Here is a 19,344-nt window from a genome sequence, read left to right as displayed (position 1 = left end):
GGCCGGCGTCGTCGTCCCGGAAGCGGAAGGCGCTGCGGCCCCTCACGGAAGGGGAGCGGGGCGGCCCGCCGCGGAGTAGAGGGGAGCTGTTTAGCGGCGGCCATGGCGAACCGGACGGTGAAGGACGCGCACAGCATCCACGGCACTAACCCGCAGTACCTGGTGGAGAAGATCATCCGCACCCGCATCTACGAGTCCAAGTACTGGAAGGAGGAGTGCTTCGGCCTGACGGGTACGGCGGGGCGGGAGGGGGCTCGGCGGGGAGTTCGCTCGGTGAGGAGCCTGCGCTGACGGCCCGTCCTTCTCCTAGCCGAGCTGGTGGTGGACAAGGCCATGGAGCTGAAGTACGTGGGGGGCGTTTATGGCGGGAACATTAAGCCTACGCCCTTCTTGTGCCTGACGTTGAAGATGCTGCAGATCCAGCCCGAAAAGGACATCATCGTGGAGTTCATAAAAAACGAGGACTTCAAGTAAGTTGGTGGCTTGATTTTTCCCTCTGTTGCTTGTCGTACTGAATGAAACGGTCCAAAACCAGCCAGGGAAACCTCAGTGCCGGGTTTAGCTTTTAGTGGGCCTTGATGAACTCTTCTCGCTAAAAAGGATGTCCTTCCTCTTGCTTTCAAGACTGCTCTCCTTGTCGCTTGGGCTGTTGGAATGGTGGTTTGCCTTTGTGGCATGTGCTCTCTGTGATAATACACCCCCACCTTAAGTATTTAGAACAATGTGCGTTAAGGGAGCCACATTAATCTATTTTTTCTTCAGTATTTTGTCTTTATGAGTGATCATGCACCCATACAGAGATTATTATATACACACTTGAGTGTGTGTGTATATATATATATGTATGTTTATATATATATATATACACTTGAGTAATTGAAGGAGAAAATCTAAACAGTCATGTATTCTATTTATTTTAGTGTACTGACTTTCCTCAGAAATTTGTGGGAAAAACTCCTCTTTTATCTAAACTGCTGACTATGCAGAAAGGTCAGATACATGAAATGGTTTACTTTTCAGGTATGTCCGAATGCTTGGTGCGTTGTACATGAGATTGACAGGCACTGCCATTGACTGCTACAAGTATCTTGAACCACTGTACAATGACTATCGAAAAATAAAAAGTCAGAACAGAAATGGGGGTAAGCAGTCTCACTTAGTTGTGGTTTCTTAGTACCTCATAGATGACCTTTTGTTAAAAAAAAACATATCATGCTAGATAAGTGTTCTATTTAGTAATATAAGCTTAAAAAATCGTGGCATAACCATATTTTTGAAACCTTACTTTTATTTATTCATCCTTTGGATAGTCTGTTGCTAGTCTTGCTGACTTGTACAAATGAGAACTGCCTTGCTTATTTTGCCTTCCCCAAGTGCTTTCTTTCTGTCGGGCACTGAAACGCAGCTCTATAAATACCAAAGAAACACCGTTTGAGAGCTGGTTTAAGCTATGTGAATCTGCTAATCCTAGCTGTGCAGCAATTTCCTTTTTTTCAAGATAGGCCTGATGATTTTCCTCATCTTTGAGAATGATTTTAGAACGGCTGTTTGTACAGCCCACTTGACATAAATTGTCTGAAGTGTTACATCTTTACTCTAGCCGCTAGTGTTAATCTTCTTTGTCTTTTAAATGCTATTTCCCTCCCTTCCCAGAATTTGAACTGATGCATGTGGATGAATTTATTGATGAACTACTCCATGAGGAACGTGTATGTGACATCATTCTGCCTCGATTACAGGTTTGGAAAAGTAGATGGTTGTGGAATTCTTAACTGCATCAGATTCAATAGTTGTATCAGCTACTGGCTTGTTGCCTAAAGCTATGATACAGGCCCTTCTGGCACACAAGATGCCTCCTCAGGTGTTTGTTCTTACTTGGGTTATGTAAGATAAAGTTGTAATTTCTCCTAGAAACGATACGTTCTGGAAGAAGCTGAGCAACTCGAGCCTCGTGTTAGTGCTTTGGAAGAAGACATGGATGATGTAGAATCTAGTGAGGAGGAAGAAGAGGAAGATGAAAAGGTTGGTGAACTGTTTTGGAAAGGGATAGTTAAAGGTGGTGCTGAACCACTGCAGAACACTTTACACCCTATGAGAAATACTGAAGGGGAGACACCAGGAGGCTGCTTGGAACTCTTGTGTCCCCCACTTAACGTGTTTTCATATAAGCTGCTTGTGGGAACTTGTTGGACCCTGAAGCAGTTCTCAAGTGCTCTGTGTTTGTCAAACTTTTCTGTCTCCTGAAATTCACAAATCTGTATCTGTTCTGTGTTAAACGTATTTCAGATAAATTGTTTTACATGCATACATAATGGTGAGAACTAAAGGTGATGATGAAAGTTACGGTGACCATCATAGTCAATTCTGCTGTACTTCTTAAGAATCAACAGTATGAGAGGTGGCCATTTGAATTTCCCGTTGGCAAACTTAGGCAGTACCACTTACTTCTAAATACAAAATACCTGAGGATGGGGAAAGCTTGATTACATGACTTTTGTCATTTATATTAATTGTTCAGAAATCTTTACTGATAGATAAAAACCTTGATGAAACAAGACTTACAGAATCTTCTTCTCCACCGCCATTGTTTCCAGCTGGAACGAGCACCCTCTCCTGACCATCGCAGAAGAGGCTACAGAGACCTTGATAAACCTCGCAGATCTCCAGCTGTGCGATACAGGCGGAGCCGAAGCAGGTCTCCAAGAAGGTGACACGGCTCTTCTTTTACCTATTGTGCTGCAGATGGCTGCAGCAAAGCATAGAAGTGAAGATGACAATTCAGCCAGAATCTCTTAAAACTCCCAATTCCTTCAGCTACTTTCTGAAGGAGTTGCAGTGCACAGACACAGTCAACCTGTCTGCCTGTTTCTCTAGTCCTTCAGTGACTCTTGAACTTGCTGGCCAGCGTTAGCTAAACTTGATGATACAGTGAAGATATTAAGGAGAACCAAGTGCTTTGTTTTCATGTAAGCCAGAGGCTGCAGAGAAAATCCTGGTAATAAGCCAGGAAAAACTCATCACTAACCTCATCTGCTTACTGTATAGGCCAGTCCAGAAGCATGTACTACCTCTTGTGCAGGAGGCCAAACACACGCTAACTGGGGACACGGGGGAGTGCAAAGGAAGCCCTCGTGCTGTTGCTCGAGAATATGAGAAATTAAACAGGTAGTTCTGCTCCTGATTTTTAGTGACTTTTTCTTTTCTCCCCTAATTACAGGCGAAGCCGCTCTCCAAAGAGAAGAAGGTAGTCTTTTATTCTATTATTTAATCTTAGAATGTGTGCATTTTTAGCACGGCTATTTTAAAAGCTTCCTTTCTCTCAGTCCATCACCACGCCGGGAGAGGCATCGCAGCAAAAGCCCAAGGCGACACCGGAGCAGATCCAGGGAGAGACGCCACAGATCAAGATCTAAATCTCCAGGTATATTTGTCATTTACAGATTAACTCTGGCAAGTCTTTATTAGAGCAGAACATCCACCGCAAGAAAAATCTGTGTCGTGATATCAGGAAGTAGCATAGGTGCTTAATCTGGCTCATAAACCTGCTAGTTATACAAAAGCACAGCTGGAGAACTCCTTCAGTACATGAAAAATTGCCTTGAGTACGTTTTTCAAATATTTGCCAGGAGGTTAATTTGAGCACCTAATTAAGGCTAGGGTTGTTCTGGCATTATCTAGGACACTTGGTCACTAGAAGCAGATTGCATTAGCAGAACAAAAAAGAATTCCAGGGTCTATGGAAGTAACTGTTACCTTTTTATCTCATAGGGCATCATCGTAGTCACAGACACAGAAGTCATTCCAAATCACCTGAAAGGTAAAGGCTTGGCCTGTTTCTTAAGGGTGTCCGTACTGCCACAGGAGCTCTTACTTGTCACTTAATCTTGGGGATTGAAGGTCTTTTTACAATGTTGGAGACCAAATATTTCATACAGTACCTCCCTTAGTGTTGTAGTCAAGTCACACTATCCGTATTTGACAACAGAAAACAACACTTATTGCTATGAATCACCTTTGTCTTTTGAAACAATTACTAGTACTGTGTCATATGGCTTTTTTTTTTTTCTTCAGATCTAAGAAAAGTCACAAGAAGAGTCGGCGAGGAAATGAATAACAAACTAAATCTAGCACACAGTTTAAGGACCTTGAACTGCAGTCTAATGCTGTCCTGTTTGCTTTACGGGATGGCTGGATATGTTCTGGCTGCTTTAGCAGTCCATTTCTTTAATCCTTCTCTTGTACAAGTCTTGTCTGTCTGGTTTTTTTAATTAAAAGAAAGCTAAGGATACTTTTTATGTAGTTAGTTACTCATCCTGGTGATTGATAGAATTTGAGGATTGTTTTTTAAATTGTTTTTCTCAAGGCCTGTAAAAACTAGTGAAGAGCAATAAAAAAAAGGGGCAGTTTGTCTTTAAAGGCTCCTTGCTGTTTCTCTCATAATACTTTGTTTAGATGTTCCCTAGTTGAAGCTGGCTTCATTCTCAATTCAGGGCATTGTTTTGACAAACAGCCACTGCATTCATTTGCCAAAGTGAGAGCATGTTCGAGTTACGACACTGCAGAGTTAACAGCCTGAACTATCTCAAACCTCCAATACAGGAAACGAAGTAACACTCAATTCAGTGTGTTTACTACAAGCCAGAGCTAACTTGAAACAGCTCTTCAACACACCGCTGTTATTGGTTCCTTTGTAGTAATCATCCTTAAGTCTAATGATATGCTGATTCTGATGCTACTGTCGGACAGTTTAGAAGCTTCAAGAAGGACAAAGCACCACTTAATTCTTTTCAGGCAAGAAGTTATTCAGTATATTTAAAGACACTAAACCACTACTTTGAGCATAGTTTGTGGCCTGCCTGTGACTGGGGACAGAATATGACACAATTATGCTCAGCTCTACCTTCTCTGAATGAAGTTAGCATTCAGCAAGTCCCTGTTTTTCAAATTAAGAATAATTAAGCTCTTACTCAAGTTCTCACCTTAGTACATTTAATTATATATCACAGGAAATCAGTTGTGTTAAACCCCTTGTGTACCATCCCTTTATTCATAGTCTTGCTTCAGGAGCTGGGACTGACAGGTTTATCGCCTGAACACTGCATTTACAGCTTAAGTATTTTCACATGTTGCCCAATGAGTGTTGAGAACACAAAAAGTAATATGCCAAGTAAATTTATGGAAAGTCCTCTTTTAAATTTCTAGAGTATTTTTGTATTATTTTGCAAAGTTTATGAGCAGAAAACCAGGTGTACTCTTCCCTCAAATCAAGTATTTTACAAGAAAGACACACTGGCTGTGAACAGCACATACAATGACACCTGCATGGGGAAAGACAGGTATACTGATTGTACGGCTTGTTAAAGCTGCTCATCTTTCATACCTTCTTGAAGATACCTAAGTTAAAGCTGTTTTTATTATTCTGGTTTCCTAATTACAGTTAAATGCAAGCATGCATACAAATAGAGAAGAGGAAAAAGTCTTGCATCCTTTTTTTGCAGTTTTATTTTTCTTTTAAAAACTTTTTTGGCACTACATAGTTCTGTAAAGAATAGAAGTGACAAATTTTTAAACACATGAAATCCCCTTCTAGTTTATTTTTTTTAGAACAATATATATAAAGTCTGAAGCAACCAAAGTATGAATACAGCTAATAGAAAATAAAGAACTTAATTTTAAAAATTCTCTCTCTTTACAGTTTATCAAGATAAAACAAAAACACAATTCCCCTTAAAAATAGGGTAATAAAATAGATGAAATTTGTATCACTTGGTTTCGTGATACTAGTAAAAACTATAGCTCATATCTATGTACAAATGATACAGTTTAAAAACAGTCTTAAATAATCTTGTATCTAAACATGTTGCATTAAGATTTTAAATCAGAACCTGAATTTTTTTCCCTCCCCTCCCCCCACCCACCCACAATCCCATTAAATTTCACTTTTTCTGTTGAATGTAATTCAGATTCAAGTGTGGGTGTCCTTGAGACAGAAGCGAGAACCGCTGGTTACTCTGCATCAGTGGACCAGCTAAAAGAAAATGGATTACAATTACTTCAGCAAATTAAATATATTTAACAGTGCTTGGCTATATTCAATGTATTAATCTTACTTAGAAACAAAGCTATTTACTAGACTGACACAAATGCTTCTGTACAACCCGTTTAATGGGACAATGCACTATTACTTTAACCCTATCTCCAAAATTCCCTCAGTATCATCAACACATCATTTTGTCGCATTACTTTAGCTATTTAACAAAAATAATTTCAAGATTTTTAAATGGGTCTCACTTGAAAACCTTGCTACAGACAAGAGATCAGATTTTGAAAAAAAAGATTTGGTGCCAGTATCTCTCATTTTGTATTAGGTGACCCAGCAACACAGAAATTGCAAAGCCTCCAAGTAAAATTTGGGCATAGTTTCTCTCTTAGTGGAGCCAAAGGTCTCTTTCCTACAGCCTTTCCCAGTCCTGCCAGATGCTGAACACCTTTACCATTCACTAGCATCAGAAAGAGTTGAGATAACGTCAGTCCTACAAAGTACCCTGAATAACTGAACCTGATCTAGTTTTGAAGTTAGTGCTGCTTTGACTGCAGACCTAGATAACCTCCAGAGGCCCCTTCCAACCTGATTTCTACTATGGTCTTGCAACGTTTTTAATCTATGTAAGCCATTCCACAAGGCAAGGTACAAAAGCCAATAAAACTAATTGGGACAAAAATTTCTTCATGTTCTTAACACGCTCATGGGCAAATTATCGAAACCTCTATTGAAGCAAAGGTGGCTCTACAGTGAGACAGCAGCAGTGAAGGAGAAAGAGGCTGGAAGTGCCACAGACTGCAAATTGGCTCAGATTTCAGAATTTGATTTAACCCTTTCCCTCCCACAAAGATTTTCATCCATCCGTACAGGAAGCCGAAGCGTTGATTTGACTCTTGGATTCATTATGGTTCCAGGGAGCCTAGCAAGTGAAACATGATTCCTTGGCTTTTAAAGCCTTTGAGACAGTAAAGAGACATGTTGCATGAGCTGTTGATTCATATACTAGTTCTAGTACCTTGAGGGTAGAAAGGTTTGTTCGGTGGGTAGCTGGCATTTCCCTGCTGCATGTAGTTCTGAGGCATATTGTAAGGCCACGCTCCTCGGAGGAGAGGAAAATGGGTAGGGGTCCCATGGTCCCAAGGGACAGAAGGAGGGTTCATTTTACCAAACTGTCCTTGGAAACCCTGATCTATTTTTCAATTGAAAGGGAAAAGCACATTGCAAGTTGAAATAATAAAACAGTAAGTCACAAATACAATTTACATCTTAAATAACAGTTTGCAGGGGACTTAATGCGATTAGTCTGATGTGCTACTCTTTTTTTTTTCTTTTTTTTTTTTTTTTTAAATTATACATCAATAAAAATTACCACCTAAATTACTTCATTATTCACTATAATAGAATTTATTGGGGAGGAAGACAGAGGATGAATCAGTATTAAAATCAAGACCTACCATTTCACTATTCCTATGTTATTCTCATGATGAAAAATACAAGGTCTGAACAATGTTACTAATATCTGATCCCACACAGATATTCACTATCACTGACATAGCTGTGACATGAAAGCTATTATCCTACTCCAAGAAATAATTCTCAGATGTACACTGGAATTCCACTAATACTTGTATGCTTAAGAAACTTGATATCTAGATCATCAGACCAACGTAAAATTACTTTTAGAAAGAAAAACAAAAACTTTTAAAATAAGTACACAAATTGTAAGCTATTCCATTTACAAACCCAGTGTTACTGCAGCATTAAGGATGAGAAATCAAGCAGCCAAGGAGGCAGGACACACAACAGTTGATGCCAAATGCTGTATTGCTAATCCTGCTCATTTTGTTCATAGCTCCCAATTTTATAAGACACAGCAATGCCTGCTAATTTAAAAACTTCATCAATGTAGATTTTAAAATAAATAAACAAATAAATTTAAGTAACTATCCCTCAGTACATCGGCTCCCCTTCAGGCTCATCATAAAAAAAACCCTTGCAGACAGACTTTCATTAAATAAAAGCAAGCTACATGTCTAAAAAGAACAGTAACTTTTATACAACAAAACATGAAGCATGGCCCTGGAGTAAGCACGAAAAGAAGTTGTCTGTCTGAAACTTCTAATGGTCCTACTTCTAATCAATTGCCTACTGAAAAGAAAGCAAAGTCACTTCTTCCAAATCAAGGTTATACCAGGCAAGACAAAGTTTCCACTAACTTACTGTTCCCAAATTGTCCTAAGCAAGTAAGAAAGCAGGCTTCAAACAGAGAGCAGACAGCGCATCTCTACTGTGCGCCTACCCAGTGACCCCACCTTAATAGCATCTAAGCCACGAAGGAAACAAAACTGATTAAAATACAAAGAGGGTAAACAAAAGAACTGGGAACTAGGAAAAGGAGTGTGATGAGACAGGCAATAGATGGAAGTTGAGGCAAGGGAAAAAAAAATACTGTGACTGACAGCACAAGAAAACCGGGAAGTATTCTGTGCCGGCACAGAGTGGAAGCAAACAAACTGAGAAAGAGCAAAAGGAGAAAGACTGAAGACACAGACTGACTGGCCACATGATGAGAAATGGGACATGTTAAGGGAGAATGCAGCAGACACTAGGGTTGGCCACATGATGAGAAATGGGACATGTTAAGGGAGAATGCAGCAGACACTAGGATTTGGGGAGCTTGCCTGAAAGAAGGCAGCTACCTGGCTAAGAAGACCTGCGGTTGGAAGGAGCTGCTTGAGAAAAAGTCAGAGCTGGTGTGGACATGGAGGAGGGGACAGATGAGCCTGGACAGAGAATTAAGATCAGAAATGGAGAGGTAGGAATAAAGCACACTGAAGGCACAGAAAACACACTGGTAGCAGTTTCTGTATTCTCTCAAATATATTGCCCGCAAAGCTCTGAAGAGAAAAACATGCATCTCCAGCATCTCAACAAATATTTGAAACTCATTGGTGAATTATACCTCATCCAACACCATTGACTCAGCTGAAAATCTACTGTTGCTGTCAATCACCTTATTAGTGCAGAGAAAAGCTGTGCACAAGATTCAAAATATCCATCTTGTGATGAATGACTGCATCAGTGTATTGTATGATGGATATTTTTTTTTAAACATAGGAGGAGTTACACACTCAGAATAAATTGAAAGACCATTATCACGATCTAAAGATCACAGTTTAAATTTAGGGGCTGCTACAGTTTATGTTGCACAGAAAAGTGTATGGGCTTTAATTACTATATACTGTTTTTCTCAGCCTCAAACATGCCAATGTACTTGGCTTTGGTATGAGGCAAAAGGCTGCTGCCCACTTGTTGCAGGGAAAATCTGTATAAAATATTTTCAGGAAAAAGCATTGAGATTATGGAAGTTAAATGTGGCAGGATAAACTAAAGGAAAAAAGAATACATAAGATCATGTTATATTGCACTAAATGCAACAAGGCAATATTCAACTTGCACAACCATTCTCAAAGTTTGTAGCTGCAGTCCCAGCATTCATCTAACAAACTACGTAACACATAAATGGAAACTGTATTTGTAAATATATTCACAGAAATGTACCTTAGACTCAAACAATTATTGGAACGTTTCTCAGTTGAATGCATGATTTCTCATGTGTTGCACAGCTGTTAATGGCAGATAGGACCAATGCCTAAAAGTTACAATGATCCAACTTGCCTAACTTTTTTTCCTATGAAAGTGTTAAGACATTGAAGGTAATGACTTAGTTTCTTAAGCATCGTATTTTTAATATAAAACAAGTTAAAAGAATTAGCTGTTTCTGTAACACTTAACACTTGTACAAAAAGTGCGAGAGGTTTGATACAACAGAGAAGAGTTACCTGAATTCCCCACAGTGCCATTGTTCACCAGTGAGTTTGGAGTCACAGGATTGTGCCAGTGTCCCTCATGAGAAGTGCTGGGGATTCCCATGGGCCTGGCAGCAGGCTGTGCAAAGATGATACTGGGATCATTCAAGCTTACACTGCTCTGGTTATTTGTGGTGCTGCTGCTGCCAGATCTCATAGAAAATGGAACATTTGTAGAATGAGGAGGGTTACCCGGTGCAGAGTGAATAACGGGCCCATGAATAGGCCAAGAAGTGTTGGGAAGCTGAATTTGGTGATGGTGCATCTGAAGTAGTCCCAGGTTATGCAAGGTGGAATACTGACCTGGGGGAGATTGGGGAAAGTTAAACAAAGGCAGCTGGACCTGATGGGGTGGCTGTGCACCCTGCTGTGGTTGCGGAACGTGCTTAGACTGGGATATTGGCTGTGGCTGAGTCTGGTTAATGGAGGCTGGCTGAGAGGAATTCTGTGTAAATTGTTGAGGTTGTGGAGAGTAAGATGACTGATGCGAATCAGACTGGAGGGGAAAAAAAAGTATGTATTTCTGATTAGTTCACTAGCTATTTAATGGTGTTTTTCTTTAATAAGCACCCACTGTATTAGACTATTCATAAAAAAGGCAAAGCACTCCCCAGCAACACCCCAAATACTGCAACCAAGTTCCTGCTGGTTTAAATAACTGCAGTTCAGCTGACACTGATTTTCACCATCAGATAACTTGGTCTGTTAATGTGGCACATCCCACCATCAGAAACATCATTCTGAGCAAACATGAGCCCCAAGCTCTTAATTTTACTTCCTTACACATCTGTTTCTGATTTTTTTAATCAGTGTCTTCCCCACCCTACTTATTTACAGCCCAGAACTTCATTAACTAATTACCTTACTTCTAAACAGTGTGGTTCTTATTACTATACACAATTTAGGTAATTCCAAAGTAAGCTCCTAATATTTCTGTAATTTTTATTTAATCTGTTAAACAAGAAATTGAAACTCCAAAACCCCAGTTTCAATCTACATATCCTGATGTTACGCCATGGCTAAAGGCACAGAAATAGCAATTATTACAGCCTTCGCAGAGCTCTTACAAACCTTTCCTTTTCACCAGCAACAGAAACAGGCATGAGTATTTCATCTGTTTGGTATTGCAGCTAAGCAGAGAAGCACTTCAAGAACTGGGGTGGCTGGGAAAAGAGTTGCCCAGTTTATCTGCCAAAATTCATTACCGAAGTCTGGATTAACCTAATCTGGTTTTAAGCACTGAGACAAGATGGTGATGGCATAAGATAGGTGCCTCCAAACAGAAATTCAGATGACAGACAGCTACCTAAACCAGAGATTATTACCTGCATCTCAGATCTCAATCTCCCCCTGGAGCTGCTTGTCTCCCTCCATAGACTACAGCAGACAGCTAAACTCTAAGTAACTCAGCTGCTGTCAAACAACTGAAGTTAAAGGTCTCTGCAGCTTGTCACTATCCACGACTGCTCGCCTGTCCATTTAAATTGGCAGTCACTTTTCTTCAATAACCGGAGGTCTGCAGGACTTCCCCACGCCAGCCTTTCAGAGTGTTCCTTATAGCAGCATGCTGTGTGTCTTTGCCTGGGCAAAAGCTGAAGCCCAGAAGGTGGGATTTCTCCCTGCTGCTATTCCAACTGTTCCTGTATGAGTGCCTCCTATGCCTTTCTATCAAACCAGGAAGACAAGGAAAACCTGGGATTTGAAAGACAACAACTAGTTTAACAGTTTACATGTTAGCACATGCACTGACTACAGCCTTCCTGCAAACATTAAACCACCACAAGCATGCATTGGACATGCCAGCAGCAGGAGAGGAGAAATGTAAAACTCCAGCCTCTTGGTCTGCTTTCCACACTCATGCTTTCCCTTTTTTCTCTCTCTCTTGCTCCATTAACATTCCCCCCTTTCCATTCTCCTCAAACAATCTCTGGACAGCACATATTCACCAAGAAATCCTGGCCAAATGACAACCATGCAACACACACACAGAGTCCATGACATCCAGATGACACAAGAATGTGCACATGCAGTAGGTCCAGAGTGCATGATGTGCCTGACTGTGTGTGGACCCCCATGTCCAGCTTCAATTTCCCAAGCAGAAATACAAGGCTCCTAAAAAGACACTCCTGTGTCATGTGGTAGCATGGTGGCAGTTCAGCTCTTTACTTACATGAGGGCTGTATCAGTCCCTCCTTAACAGCATATTATTATAGTAAAAATGATGTCATAAAGTCTCTGTTACTAGAGCAAACATTCTAATAAATGCTTGCTGATCAGCTAGGAAATACTTTATACCTAAAGTAGTAAACTGAATAAAGAGCATTAGAGATCAGCAGCCCTGATTACTCTGCTTACTTGCCAGCTTCTTTATTAGCAGGCACATGTTTCTCAGACTAATAGCTTAAAATTAATGAATTTCTGCTGTATTCTGTACTCCAAAAACATTAAATGACAACAGCTGTATTTGCTCAAATACCCTCTGCTATCCATCTCCACTTAGAAGCAGATTAAATAGATTTTATCTAGTTCTATAAAGACTTGAACAAATTCTAAGAGAAAACTACCAAAAATTTCCCCATTGTTCTGTTTGTGCTTCCAGTGTGTTCTGGCAGACTTTTACCTTGTGTATCACATCTGAATTGAAGTATGATTCTTCTGTGTTCCCTGCCTGTTTGTGACAGTCCCTGAAGACAGTTCTCTTAAACCACAGAGAATCATGATAGTCACAAACCTAAGTCCCCAGCATGTTAATGATGAGCTGTGCCTTATTTCCCTTAGTAACTCCAGAACATTGCCAGAATAACTAAACACAAGACTTCAAAAGGCACCCTAGCTTAAATCTCAAAGACAGTGAAGCTGGCCTTTCAGAATTGCAAGCTATCTCATGTGAAATTTGCCTATGTAGTTTCCATATTGAAAGACTGTAAATGCTCTCCAAGAGACACTACATTATAAATCAAAGTTTCATTAACTGGCAGAGTGCAATGTTGTCATTATAAAGTCCAGAATCTGTTGAGAAAAAAACTGTGCAAACCTGCTCCTAGCATGGCCCAAGATCACTGGTTTGCTACAGCTTGCTTACTACAATACTATAGCTAATTGGAACTTACACATTCTGATGACTGTCTAGTGCGCAAGGGTCGTTCCACTTGCTGCTGACTCACAGCCACTAGCTGTGAATTTACCATGCTTCGGACCAACTGGGTGCCTAATTAAGGAACAAAAATGTTAATAAAACACAAGGTTACGCATGACAGAATAATGAACACAGAACTGGGTGTGAGCGATACCTTAACTCTCATGTGACACAGAGTAAGTAAATCACTTTAACTTCTCCTTCAAGTGTAAAGCTTTCCCTCTACTGGCAACAGCCAACATTAATAGGTACAGCAGCTAAACCCAAAATCTAATTCTGAGTAATACAAATTCTAGCATAAACAAAGCTCATTTTGCTATCAGGCAGGAGCAGGTTTCCATGCTACTGCTGTAAGCAGTGGGATTTTTAAATAGCAATAGCTACAGCAGAAACTTTTGGGCAAAGAAAAAAAAAAGAGAGAGAGTAGGGTTATCAGAACACAGAAAAGCAGCAAGTTTCTCTCTGAAGTTCATTTATGATTGCTTTCTCTACTTTTTCTAGTATCGCAGGCACCTAAGGGCCTAATTTGAATGGGTTTGCAATTAGACTTGTCTCTAATTACTAACAGTAATTTGAAAGCTGGATCTAGCTTCCTAACGCATCTGTATGCTTTTGGAAGTGTTACTTTAAGACCACTGATTTTGGTGAAAATACATTTACTTACCTCTCACAGATGATGGAGGGTTAGCTAACATTTGAGAAACATTTGGGAGAGGAAATGCATTCAATTATTACTATTATTACTACTCCTAAATGCACCCATTGTGAGTGGAAGACAAATAATGCAATACCCCGAAGTACACTATACTTATTGCTGAGTACATTTTTACCATCCATGCAAAGACTGTATTTCAGGAGGCATTACTCCCCTTGAAGAAGAGCAATACTTAGATTAAAAGCTGTATTTGCAATGACTGAAATCATTAGTTGCAGAAATTTTTTAAGCTAATTACCAGGTCTGTATAGAAATCTAGACAGAATGGACCTCAGAACTTTCAAATTATACTAACAACAGATAAACTAGCTTACCCGGCACGCTATTATTTCTCTGACGGGTTTGTTTGAATTCAGGACAATCTCTTCTAACATGACCCACATCCCCACAGATGAAACACCTTTTCTCTCTTGTTTCTCTATCATCTTCTTTAACTTCTTTTTCATCATCTTTCTCATTCTCCTTTTTCTTCAACCTGAATAATAATTTTTATTAGCAATATCACAAAACCACACACACACACAAAAAAATTGTTGTAGAGTTGTTATATTGGTATGTTCAAACAAAATGGTTACATAACCAACAGCTGTACCAAAATACAAGTATCTTAGGAATCCCAGAAAAACACTTTCAGAATCAAGGCTGGTTAACAACATGTTTGTATAACCTTAATGAACTTAGAACCTCCCCAGAATTGTCCAGAAGCTATCTGTATTAGCACAGAACTATACCTACAGTTAAGTAGGCTTAGCCTGCCAGCCTGCTAGTTTGGGAGTAGTTCTGTGCAACAATCCCACTCAGTCAGAATATACACAAAACAAATTAGCTGTGTCTTGTAGATATAACCTCCCCCTGACTGAAGACAGCATATTTCTCTGTAAGTGTACATCAGCATTCTGAGCCTAGACAGGATGTGAAAGAAAGCACTGAGATTCCTTCAAACACTCAGTACTAATACAACAAACAGGAGAAGAACTAGTGATCAAGAACCAAGACAAGAAATAAAGGTCTTTTTCCACATGATATCTGTAGGATTGTTAAATACTATTTTGTGAGCTGTATATACAATTTGAGAGAGATTCTGTGTGGCTGTGCTGTAGTAGCAGTTTGTGCGAAGAGCAGATCACAACTTTTCCTGAGGCAGATGTAGGGAAAGACGTGATGCAATTCAATGTGCTAGTGCTTGGGAGGAGTATGTTAAGGGAGCGGCTAAAAGAAATAGTCAACCTATGACCTTAGGGTTCTAGTCCAGTTTCATGTATCTTGAACTTTGCTGACTGAACAAAAAGGCTGTAAATAAGGACTCTGTAGCAAGAAGAGACCACGAATCTTTTGAAGAATTATGGAGCACACAACTGAACACAAGGAGCAAAAGAAAAAGCCCAGACTTTAATTTGCATTCTAAGGGCTTCAACAGGTTTTACAAGGAGTCACACAACCTACACTGAATGGGTCATTAAAAATCAAAAGACATAAAAGTTTGAGGAGTGCACATTCTCTGTCAGTTCCTGCTAAACTCTCTTTGGAGACATTGCCCTGCATGTACTAGGGGCTCCTTTTGCAGGAGTACTGGATCCAAAACTCCTAAGTGCAATTAATGTACAAGTGCAAGATCACTAAATGACTGGCACTAGTATGATGTTACAAAAATGCACCTTAACTATGACATTTTAACTACTCCGGGATTTTAATAAATGAACTTTTACCTGCCTTGCAGAGGTACGTTATCAGATCTATAGAAAAATTCAAATTCAACACTGTCTTCCGAACATGATCGCTACAGGAAATCCATTTTAATACATTACAAATTGTGCAGTCAGGTAACATGGTCTCCATCTGAATGTTTACACTACAAAAAGATAATTTAGTGATCTAAATTTTAAGGTAAGCTGTAACTACAGATAGATCATGAAGCAAAAGTATTCACATATTATAGACTGTTGATTTTACTCTGTGTGTGCTTGCATAAACACTAAGATTTAAAGAGATGACCAGAAATAGTCTTAAGAAAAGGAAAAATAGGATGGGAAGTTGAGTATCAGATAAGAAGCTTTGATTTTCTCTGCAATTCAGCATATTCTTAATTTCCACTAAAATTTCAAATATGCAAATCTCTCCTGATTTAATCTCAAAAATTTTACGTTAGCTTTGTGCATTACTTACCTCCTCCTCTTTGGACAGTCTTTCATGTAGTGACCAATTTTTCCACAGACACGACAACATCTGTCATTGGGTGCCAATTCCCCATCAGTCAGCACTTTTGAGTCAAAAAAGTATTCCTATCAAAACACATCAGAGAGATACAATATATAAACCATTCACTTACAGGACTCAGAAATGAAAGCAAAATGGACAGCTTTCACCTCCTATTGTTCCCTAAATTTTACTACTACTTAGATTATAAATAGTCCTTTTCTTCTCCTAGATAATGGCAGCTTTTTCAGAGATGCGAACCAGTTCGTGCTAAAAACGGGTATTTAGTCTTAGGGCCAGAGGCTGAATTTGCACAACAGCTTATCCAGGCTCCAGCCTACTGCCTACCTTCTGCTTCCCCAAAGGCTCTTCAGAGGGCAATTTTTTGCATATGATCTATTCTGGTATCTGAGTCACTGCTTGTATGCTTTCCGAAGCAGCCTATGTCCCTTCCCAAATGACATGATCATATCCCCTTAGACAGAACAAAGCTCAGGTGGGAAACAGATGGAGGATCTGCACACTGCCCTGTATCACGCCCCCACCCTGGAACTTGCTAAGGACAGCTGCAGTTCTGATGTGTGTCAGCACAAAGACCACAGTTTACAGCCTCTGAGCTACATAAACATTGTGAAAGTACTGTCTTGCCTGGAAGATTGAAATAGAGATACAAATAGAAATGTCCTAACCCCAGCTCAGGAACAAAGTCCTACTGTAGACAGGTAATCTACTGAACCCCTTTGCTACAGTTTCCTCTCTCTATGACTAAGTTGCCATACAGCGCATTGACTTAGAAAGGAGATTGAGAACTCCTTTGTTGCGCACTTTGGAGAAATAAAATGCTATGTAATACTATTGGCATAACTTCCTTCACATAAGAGATGGCTCATATGCATGCTAAGGCTGCTTTCTGTCTTGCCTTTTACCCTTATGTAAAATGTTCAGTGAAAATCTGAGATGAGGCAGAACAACACAAACAACTACATACACACACAGTGCCTGTTTCCCGGAAGCATTGTAGCCTTGTGTTGAAGATGTATGCAAACAATTAAAAAAAAAATCCAATCAGCAATAATATTTATTACATACGCTCACATATTTTTCAGTTAACAGATAACTACATCTACACTGTAATTCATTATTATTTGTATCACATTAGTACTCAAGAGTCCCAATAAAAACAGTTCCATTCTATTAGGGACAGCACAAAACAGAACACAGTCACTGCATCAAAGAACATTTAATACAAACTCAGAAAAAGCACAGAAAAAGTAAGTAAATGGAAAAGAGAAGATAGGTAAGGATGAGGGGAAATAAAAGCTTTCAAAAGATTTTAAAAATCCCATAGAAATACAAACCCTGTTGAAAGCCACTGGGAGAACAGTCCTCTAAACTGTCTTAGAAAACACCTTTCTAAGTAGATTTTTAAAATATTAATTCCAGCTGATTTATTTGCTCATATAAAAATAGTTCTTTCTGACTCACTATGCAAATTTCAAAGGTCAACTGATTAAAAAAAGTTGATCATCATCATGAGCCCTCCTTAAGTAACAATCCTTACTTTCTCCACCAACTGGAAAAATAAGTAGAATGCAACATCCCAAGAATCTCTTTTCTTTAGCTACATGAATAGCTAGTGAAGTTCCTAAAGCTGTTTCTGGGTTTTATAGCTGATTTTGCAGTTTTCTGCAATACTTAACGTCACACGATGAAAACTTTTATAAAAAACAAAACCAAAACCCAATATAAGCTTACTTTCCCCAAACCTGCCAAAAATACCCATGACCTATCCAACTACTCCTGTGAACTTTATATTGCAGGAACCCAATACTAAGTTGCACATTTTATGCAGATGATGCATAATTACATATATTGTGCACACCAAATTGATAAAAACATACAAGAGATTTGCTTTGGATGCATCAATTCAGTGGAAAAAGAAAAGTAGAAAACATACTAAAAACTATGAAAACTTACAGCTTCTCTTCCAACAGTTGGGTAGAATGGGGTACCAAATAATTTTCTCCCATTGATAAATGCCTTCATTATGAAATTGGTCACTATTAAAGAAAGACAAAGTTGTTGGAAAACAACAGAAAAGGCACAACGCTTTAGAAATTAGTCAACATGAATCATTAGTAGACATTAACAGCTTACTTTTCCTGGAGACTCCAGCACCGAGATTATGATTCAAATCAAAAGGATCTGTGTAAAGAAGGGAGAAAACCAAATCAGGAAAAAATATGCTGCAACCTTTTTTTTTTATTTTAACACAGAGAATTCCATTTTACATGCACTCATAGAGTAGATGACAGCAAAGCAATGCTGAATGTTTTAAAAATATGTGACTAACCATAATAAAGCAAGAGCAATTTATTGACGTATACTAAACGTTAGGAGTCTAATCTCATTTTGTAAGCTGTAGGACTTGCAAACAATGCTTTTTATAAATATTGATGGTAGTTTCCTCACATAAAGATCCTGTGCAAAGACAACAGATCCTCAAGCAACAGCATTCATCACCCCCTCATTAATGGAACAAAAATTCAGCAGATAAGTACCTTCGATGGCAATACATTTGGATGTCCACTGTTTCTCAAACGTAGTTAACAGCTTCTTCTGACGGATGCTGATTACATACTCCTTGAAGTCAAATTCTTCAGTGTAGAATCGCAGCAACCCTAGCCAGAGTTCTCCAAGTGATTCAGTGTTCTTTCCAAGAGAAGGCAGACGCTTCTTCTGCATGCAATTGAAGAACAATTTATTCAGCTGCAGTTACTGAGGTACTTCTCCTCCTGAACTACCTCTCTAATTATGAGTTTGTCTACCACGAACAGCTTCACTTGGTTAAAGTAAGGTTAAATCACTACAGCTACCACCACCTCAATCCTGGGTGTATTTTTCCTGATTTATGTTATTTAGAAATTATTTAAAATAAACCAAGAAAAAGCAGACATTCATTTCAGCAAATCAGGACTGATTTGGGAAGTTATAATAATATGGATATGGAAGTTCAACTACTTTTTTATATATTACACCGTTAGAAACGTATTACTTTCCCATAAAAACAAGCTTTAAATTTTAGTGAACTCTTCTGGAATTAGAATATTACCAATTCTTCCATGTCATCAAAGAAAAAGGCATTCCACCCATCCACCATTCTTTGTGGAATCTGTTTTCCATCAAATATCTGCCGAAGTAGAGAGGGATACAGTTACCACTTTAATTCAAAGTCACCATAAAAGACTTGCAGTTTTGCTGGTAAGAAATAATACAAAAATATAAATGTTTTCATTTTAACAATTACATCTTACACAGGCAGAATTTCCCATTGGTAAAAAGTTTGAAAGTCTTTTTGAATTATTGCTATACCTCTCTCAAATTATTT

General features: G+C 39.1%; 2 protein-coding genes across 7 annotated transcripts in view; one reads left to right on the top strand and one right to left on the bottom strand.

The window, feature by feature from the left end:
- Position 1: 1 nt before the first annotated feature.
- On the top strand, positions 2-4,416 carry PRPF38A (pre-mRNA processing factor 38A). Its single transcript, XM_049807077.1, has 10 exons — positions 2-232; positions 311-470; positions 1,021-1,142; positions 1,654-1,739; positions 1,912-2,022; positions 2,595-2,707; positions 3,218-3,244; positions 3,324-3,421; positions 3,769-3,817; positions 4,072-4,416. The coding sequence occupies exons 1-10, from the start codon at positions 103-105 to the stop codon at positions 4,112-4,114; spliced, it is 939 nt and encodes a 312-aa protein (XP_049663034.1). The 5' UTR covers positions 2-102; the 3' UTR covers positions 4,115-4,416.
- A 1,068-nt stretch (positions 4,417-5,484) lies between these two features.
- TUT4 (terminal uridylyl transferase 4) overlaps positions 5,485-19,344 on the bottom strand; it is a 54,458-nt gene continuing 40,598 nt past the window's right edge. For 5 of the 6 annotated variants that reach the window (XM_049807073.1, XM_049807070.1, XM_049807071.1 and 2 more), the window contains 10 exons: positions 19,069-19,146; positions 18,518-18,695; positions 18,114-18,161; positions 17,934-18,016; positions 15,927-16,042; positions 14,078-14,238; positions 13,023-13,120; positions 9,886-10,408; positions 7,059-7,232; positions 5,485-6,028 (listed from right to left, as the gene is read on the bottom strand). In XM_049807073.1, coding sequence (XP_049663030.1) covers positions 5,937-6,028; positions 7,059-7,232; positions 9,886-10,408; positions 13,023-13,120; positions 14,078-14,238; positions 15,927-16,042; positions 17,934-18,016; positions 18,114-18,161; positions 18,518-18,695; positions 19,069-19,146 — 1,551 coding nt within the window. In that variant the 3' untranslated portion in view covers positions 5,485-5,936. The remainder of the gene's footprint in view (positions 6,029-7,058; positions 7,233-9,885; positions 10,409-13,022; positions 13,121-14,077; positions 14,239-15,926; positions 16,043-17,933; positions 18,017-18,113; positions 18,162-18,517; positions 18,696-19,068; positions 19,147-19,344) is intronic. The other variant, XM_049807075.1, reaches the window with a different exon arrangement.

Source organism: Accipiter gentilis, chromosome 8 (genome assembly GCF_929443795.1).
Source record: "Accipiter gentilis chromosome 8, bAccGen1.1, whole genome shotgun sequence".
Lineage (NCBI taxonomy): Eukaryota > Metazoa > Chordata > Aves > Accipitriformes > Accipitridae > Astur > Astur gentilis.
Note: the sequence above shows the minus strand (reverse complement) of the source record. Positions and strands in the feature narration are given on the sequence as shown.